At 48.2% G+C, this 7,271-nt stretch overlaps 1 protein-coding gene across 1 annotated transcript in view; it reads left to right on the top strand.

The window, feature by feature from the left end:
• Positions 1–358: 358 nt before the first annotated feature.
• Positions 359–7,271, top strand: part of LOC102042991 (26S proteasome non-ATPase regulatory subunit 11) — a 12,813-nt gene continuing 5,900 nt past the window's right edge. Inside the window, exons 1-6 of the mRNA XM_014310364.2 lie at positions 359–501; positions 2,282–2,353; positions 2,661–2,718; positions 4,868–5,062; positions 6,061–6,205; positions 6,457–6,517. Coding sequence (XP_014165839.1) covers positions 478–501; positions 2,282–2,353; positions 2,661–2,718; positions 4,868–5,062; positions 6,061–6,205; positions 6,457–6,517 — 555 coding nt within the window. The 5' untranslated portion in view covers positions 359–477. The remainder of the gene's footprint in view (positions 502–2,281; positions 2,354–2,660; positions 2,719–4,867; positions 5,063–6,060; positions 6,206–6,456; positions 6,518–7,271) is intronic.

Genomic DNA, 7,271 nt, shown 5'->3' with positions numbered 1-7,271 from the left:
AGCATGAAACTGTGAGTTCATAAAAACACACCTAAATGATAAACTCGATAAACTCCCTCCCTGGTTTTATAGAAAAATCTCAGAGCATTTAACAAATCCTTATATTTTAATGGTGGAGCAGTTACAGCTGGGGTGAGGCTGCAGCCCCAGTCTCTGTGCAGTCCCTGTTTGCTCCAGGGCTCCCTGCAGGTGACATTTGTCACTCTGTCCTCTGGGTGATGCTGAAAAACCACCTGGGGAACGTTTGCTGTGATAAATCCTCACCTGGGGAACGTTTGCTGTGACAAATCCTGCTGGTGCATGCCATGTGTGGCTGCTCCAGCTGGGCTCAGCTCTTGGCCGGGAGGGTGCATCTGATGTTTTGGGGTTTTTGCAGAGCTGGGAGGACTCCTGAAGTATGTGAGGCCCTTCCTGAACTCCATCAGCAAGGCCAAGGCTGCACGCCTGGTGCGCTCCCTGCTCGACCTCTTCCTGGACATGGAGGCAGCCACAGGACAGGAGGTGAGGCTGCAGCTCCTGCACCAGGCTGTTCCTCAAAAGCCTGCAACACCGTTATCTGACCTAGTTTGCTTCTCACTGAAGAATTATTCATGTCAGGAAAAGCAGAGTTTTAATGCATTTGGATGTATTTTATAAATAAAACATCAGATAATTGCATTTATAACCATGTTTTTCCTGCAGGTCTCTCCCTGCTGCAGTTGAGTGATTTCCGCCATGGGCATTTGTCTTAGATTCTTGTTGCTTCCTCAGGCTGTGCCAGGAGAGGTTTAGATTAGATATTAGGGAAAATTCCTTTACTGAATGGGTTGCCCAGCCCTGGCACAGCTGCCCAGGGCAGTGGTGGAGTCCCTGTCCCTGGAAGGATCTAAAAACCCATTTTAAAGGATGTGGCACTTGGGGACATGGGTCAGTGGTAGCCTTGACAGTGCTGGGGGAATGGTTGGACTCTGATCTTCTCATCAGCTCCATAGGATACAGTTGTCTCAGTTTTTCTCTTTTTTTCCCCAGTTGTTGGGTTTTTTGGGAGCAGGATAAGGACAGGAGCACCTTGGGAATGCATCCAGGCTGTGCTGGCACAGGAGGGGTCTGAGCAGCAGGTTAGGGACAAAACCCACCTGAAACCTGCACTGGGTCTGGCACATTGCAGGCTGGAGAGGTTCTGCCATGCTGAGGGGTAGGTGACATTCTCATTAGCCAAATTAGCACAAAATTAGCCAAAATTAGCCAAATTAGAGCTGTCATCCTCTAGTGCAGGTAGCCCAGGTAATGCCCCTTGTTTGCTGCTCAGTCCTTGTGAGGAATGGTGGCACAATGTTTTCCCCCCTCTTTCTTTAACAGATGAGCTCAGGGGAGATGGGCTGGGGTGTTCAGGTGAGAAGAGAGAACTCCCAAAAGTGTCAGGAGGAAATGAGCAGCTGCAGGCTTTTCTCAGGGTAATTTGGTGTGAAGGGCAACGTTCAAATGCAGTTGCAGAGGAGGAACAGGTTGGAGTAATGGTGATGGAAATAATAAAAAGTCAGTAAAAATAGTAATTTTAGAGCATATTCTGAAGCCAAACCCAAAATCTTCAGGAAAGATGACATCAACCTGTGAGATCCTTGATGCATCAATCTCAAATCCTTTCAGAAATGTTCTGAGGCTTGTCTGCTTCTTCAGGGTAGCTCACATCCAGAGTGCTCCCAGGAGCCCAGTAAAGCACTGAAATTGGAGATTTCTCCAGCTCCTAATGCTCCTGCTATCACCCTGTAATAAATTGAGACTTCATAATGGCTTTTCATAAAATGTTCACGTTTAATAAGCAGTGAGGAGGAGCTGACAAGGCCTGCAGGGTTGAGCTGCAATCCAGAGGTTTTGGGAAGAGCAGCTCCTGAACCTGGCACCACAGGATGACTTGCTGTGTGTTATGGGCCAGATAAGAGAAAATAATATCTGAGATGGAGCAGTTCTGCTTTATCCATCAAGGGAGTCTCAGCCTGAAAAACATGGGAAGATTGTGAGTTTTTTGGCTGTGCTCTGAAATGATGGATGAGGCCCCCAAAGCAGAGCCCAGCACCTCTGCTGCTTATACAGATTACTTGATCTATCTAGGCCCTGAAGCACATGAAATTTATTTTTCTTTATTGAAAATACACCATGACTGTGGGTTTAAACTCTGGGAGAGCTTTACTGCCTGCCCCAAATGCCTCCATTTGACACCTCTGGTGTTGTTGGGAGCCATTTGGGGTGGGCATTGACAAAGAAAATGTCTAGAATTGACTGAATTCTTTCTGCTCCCTTCAAGGTTGACCTGTGTTTAGAGTGTATTGAATGGGCCAAATCAGAGAAAAGGACTTTCCTACGTCAGGCTCTGGAGGTAGGTGCCACATCCCAAACATGGGGAGCAGCATCATCCCCTTGGCACATTTAACACCTGTAAAAGCAGAGCACTTGTGTACTGTTCAGATCTTTCTCTGTGGCAGGGGAGGGCATTAATTACACTGAGATTCTCTTTAAAATGCAGGGGTTTACTCCTTGTGCAGGAGGCCTTGCAGGACTGGACCACACAATGTGACAAACACAGATTAATGGAGTGAAGTTTGTGCAGAGAAGAATACAAAAGTTCATTTTACAAAACAAATCTGTTCTGGTTTGCTCACAGCAGTTCCTTTTCTGTTCTCCAGGCGAGGCTGGTCTCTCTCTACTTTGACACCAAGAGGTACCAAGAAGCTCTGCAGCTAGGTGAGGCTCCCACTAGGTGGTGGTAAATCTTTGCTTTTCATTTACTCCTGCCAAGGAAAGCCAGCACCTGTCTCACGTTCCTTGAGAGGTTTTGCAGGATTTGGGTCGTAATTTCTCAGAGTTCTGGCACCTTCTGCTGTAGCTGGGTGATGACAGCTCTTAGAGGTGTCTTTGTTCTCTCTGTTTCACCATCCTTACCCACCTCACCTGGGCCTCAGGCCGGTTTAGGTGGGGCTTGGAGCAGCCTGGGAGGTGCCCCTGCCCATTTTTGAGCTGTAAGGCCCCTTCCAACCCAGCCCACTCTGGAATTCTGTGATTTGTTCATTGCAGATAATTTTGGGAGCTGTATGCAGCTGAAGGCCACAGGTTTGGCTCCTGCTGGAATATTTTGCTGTGGCCACAGAAGCTGAAGGGAGAAAAGAGCTTTTTTTCCAATTTGCTCAAACACAGCCCCAGTAAAACCAGGAAATGGCAAAACCTCTGTGGGTGTCATGAGCCAGGGTCTTAGGGAGGCTTTAAGAATTTGTCCCTGCACCACCCAAGGGATGGAAATGAGCCAGTGAACTCCTGCTCTGCCCCAAAGCAGAGTAAAGCAGGACCCCCTGCAGCTCCCCTGGTGCTTTTAAAATGCTCATTTTGCAAATGACTGCAGTGCTGTAAGTGAGGCTTAAGCTGTAATTGAGATTTAAGGTTCAAGTGAGGTTTAAGCTGTCAGTGAGGTTTAAGCTGTCTGAGGGGTGTTTGCACAGCCTGAACTGCTCACCTGGGACCCAGAACTTCTTAACCTCTGTGGTGGCACCAGCCAGTGTCATGTCCAGAATCCCCTGGGTGACATGTGTCTCATCAGAATATCGAGTTCATGGAATTCAGGGTGGAATTAGAACTCATTTGCATAGGGATAGGTAATGAACTTGGGTTTAAACTGATCAGAAACCACACTCCAAAGCTGTGCTTAATTAATTTAATCCCTTGGCTGGTGGTGGGACAGCCTGGGGAGTTGGGAAGGTGTGTACCTCTAGGGCAGGCTCTGGTGCCCTGTCAGGATGTCAGTGCTGTGCACAGCATTCCTGTGTGGCTGAGGAGCTGGCTGTGGCCATGGGGAGCAGGGGCAGGCAGGGTCTCTCAGGGGTGTTTCTGGTGAGAATCCATTTGTTCCTGGCCAGTTTCAGCTCTGGTTATCAGCTGCCAAGCACAGCAAGGGAGGAGGAGGATTTTAGGAGACAAGTTTCCTCTAGGATTGCTCATTTTGTCCTCACAAAGCTGTGATGTGGCAGCTTGTCCTGACATTTCCTAGCCTGTCCCTTTCTGCCTCCTAAATCTGACCTGCAGATGTCCTGAGTGAAATCATTCCTTCCTGAGTAAAATCATTCCTTCCTCATGCCACGTTCTCAGGAGTTTCTTGAGGGTGCTCCATGCTGCCAAGGGGGCACTTGTGCAGCAGAGGAAATCACTGGGCATGGTGCCAGGGTGACCATCCCAGCTGCCCATCCCCTCCAGGGCACTGTGCTGGCCACACCCCACCTCTGCCACAAAACTGCTTCATCCTCCTGCTGTGGCCTGCCACTGTCCCTCTCCCTTGCTTTTCCTTGGAAGGACAGGTTGTGTGAGCCTCAGGTCCCTCCCTGAAAGCCCTGGCTGCTGGGGAGGGTGGATGGATGGCTGTAGCCAGGGAATTTTCTGGAAAATCATTCCCTTAGGATTTTCCTCCTGAGAAGCTGAGAGGCCTCAGGAACAAAATGTAAACAATGGTTATCTGCTGCTGTGGAATGCAACAGGTGCATCTGTGATTGGTCTCATGTGGTTGTTTCTAATAAATGGCCAACCACAGCCCAGCCCAGCTGGCTCAGACTCTCCGTCCCAGACAAAAGGTTTTGTTATCATTCTTTCTTTTTCTATTCTTAGCTAGCCTTCTGGGGAAATCCTTTCTTCTATTCTTTTAGTATAGTTTTAATATAATATATATCATAAAATAATAAATCAGCCTTCTGAAACATGGAGTCAGAGCCTCGTCTCTTCCCTCACCCTGGGACCCCTGTGAACATGGTCACAGATGGCCCCTGGAGAGGCTTTTTGTGGATGTTTTGTGGGTGCTTTGTGTGGGTGCTGATGATGCAGAGCAGCTCACAGTGCTGTCCTTGCCCTCTGCCAGGCTCCCAGCTGCTTAGGGAGTTGAAGAAGATGGATGACAAGGCACTGCTGGTGGAAGTGCAGCTCCTAGAGAGCAAGACTTACCATGCCCTGAGCAATCTGCCAAAAGCAAGAGCAGCCTTAACCTCGGCCAGGACTACAGCCAATGCCATCTACTGTCCCCCCAAGCTGCAGGCAGCACTGGACATGCAGTCAGGTGAGGCCTCCAGGACCAGGACAGCGCCCAGGACTGTCCTGACACATCATTTGTCTGATACTTGTGTTTTCTGAGGGAATCACAGAAAGTGGTGCTTGGTGGGGCTGTCACATTCACATTTTCTGAAAAAACTCCCTTTGCCCAGGATTTTTCTCCTGGGAAGCTGAGGAGTCTCAGAGAAAAATGAAAACAATAATTATCTGATTTGCTTCTCCTGTGTTTTGCTCCTTTGGAATGTGTTTGGAGATTGTTTACCCACAGATGATTGTTCCATTGGATTCTGCTGGGAGTTGTTTTCACTCTTTGGCCAATCAGGGCCAAGCTGTGTTGGGACTCTGGAAACAGTCACAAGTTTTCATTATCTTAATATAATATTATATTATTAGCATTAATATTGCATTAATATAATAGTAGTTTATTAATATATTTATATAATAAATTATATTAATGCTCTCTTTCTTAGCACTCTGTAAGTATCCTTTCTGTATTCTTTAGTATAGTTTAGTATTCTTTAATATAATATAGTATCATAAAATAATAAATTAGCTTTCTGAGAACATGGAGTCAGGTGCATCATTCCTTCCTGCCATGGGGGACCCTGCAAATACAGCAGTGGGGCCTCAGGATATCACCAGTTCTGCCTCAGGTGCCATCAGCTTTGTTCCTGACACTTTTCAGGCCAGTTTTGAAAGCTGCCACTGGTGGAGGGTCCATCAGCTCCCCAGGTACTGCAGTTCCAGCCCCACTCTGTGCTCCTGGCCCATTACACATTGTTCCTGACCCACTTTGCAGGCACTCACCTGAAGTGCCCCAAGCTTGTCTGTCTAAAAATGTCCTTGTAAGAGAGGCTGTGGATTTCCTTCTGCTAGACATGAGGCAAGTGGGGCACAGGAGGAAAGGTTTCTCTTCACTAAAGTCACAGATAAAGCACTGAACAACCAAATTGTTGTGTCCTCTCCCAGTCATGCTCAGAATTAACCTGTTTGTGCCTCTCCCAGGTATTATCCATGCAGCAGAAGAGAAGGACTGGAAAACAGCCTATTCATATTTTTATGAGGCATTTGAGGGCAATGATTCAATTGACAACCCCAAAGCCATCACTGCTCTGAAATACATGCTGCTGTGCAAAATCATGCTCAACAGGTAGGTGGCAGATGGTTCTGGGAAGAGCTCTGCCTGCATTTCCAGGGGAAGGGCTTTTTGTGGATGGGACTCTGAACTAATGGGCTCAGCAGTGTCTTTGTCACCTGCTCAGTGCTCCTGATGTGGTGATATTTGGGTTGTAGTTCTTTGCTGTCACTTGGGGGTTTTTGAGGTGCTCTGGGGTTTAAGCTGACCATGTTCCTGTATAAATGCTCTGTATAATTCCTCTGCTCCCTCCCCTCTGTGTGCAGCCCAGAAGATGTGCAAGCATTAGTGAGTGGGAAGCTTGCTCTGCGGTATGCAGGAAGACAGGTACAGAAAATTAACCCTTTCTATCTTCCTCTTACCTCAGTGCTGCCTCATTCTTCCTGTCAAACACTTTGCTCTGTCATATCAAAATACCCATCACTCCTGAGTGTCCTGAACGAGATCCAGAACTGATTAAATTACCAGAAGTCATTGCCAGAAGTCAGTTGCCTTCAAAGGGTCTTAAAATGATTTTCACAACCAGAGAATTTGGGCTGCTTGCTTCATTTTCCCTGTTTTTCTCCTTCCTCCTTTTCTTCATCAGCTACAAATTGCCTGATGCCATCAGCTCTGTTCCCCTGCTCTCAGCAGCTGCTGCAGTGTTTAAATCTGAGTTGCTGCTTTTACTTCATTGTAGCCAGTGCTGAGAATCCATTCCTGGCAGTGCAGCTCAGGCAGTCAGGGAGGTGAAATCCCCTGCTTGTTCTGCCAGGCTGGGAAAAGCACCCTGAAATTCAACTCAGGGGTGCTTGTAGAGGGTGCCAGGGGCTGTGCCAGGCTGGGATCCTGCTGCCCTCAGGGGCTGTGCTCAGCCTGGGCTTTGCTGTGACGCAGGAGCTGCTGCTCCCCTCCCACAGGGGATTGGGAATTAGCAGAGCTCAGTGAGTCTGACGTGGGGATATCCCTGGTGGATCAGGAAGGGCAGCCCCAATCCTGCCTCATCCCTCTGCCCTGAGTGGCAGCTCAGGCTCCTCCCCAGAGCAGGGGATCCTGGCTGTGCCCAGGGTGTGCTCTGAGCCAGCCCTGAGCAGCAATTCCT

Source organism: Geospiza fortis, unplaced genomic scaffold (genome assembly GCF_000277835.1).
Source record: "Geospiza fortis unplaced genomic scaffold, GeoFor_1.0 scaffold373, whole genome shotgun sequence".
NCBI classification, from domain to species: domain Eukaryota; kingdom Metazoa; phylum Chordata; class Aves; order Passeriformes; family Thraupidae; genus Geospiza; species Geospiza fortis.
Note: the sequence above shows the minus strand (reverse complement) of the source record. Positions and strands in the feature narration are given on the sequence as shown.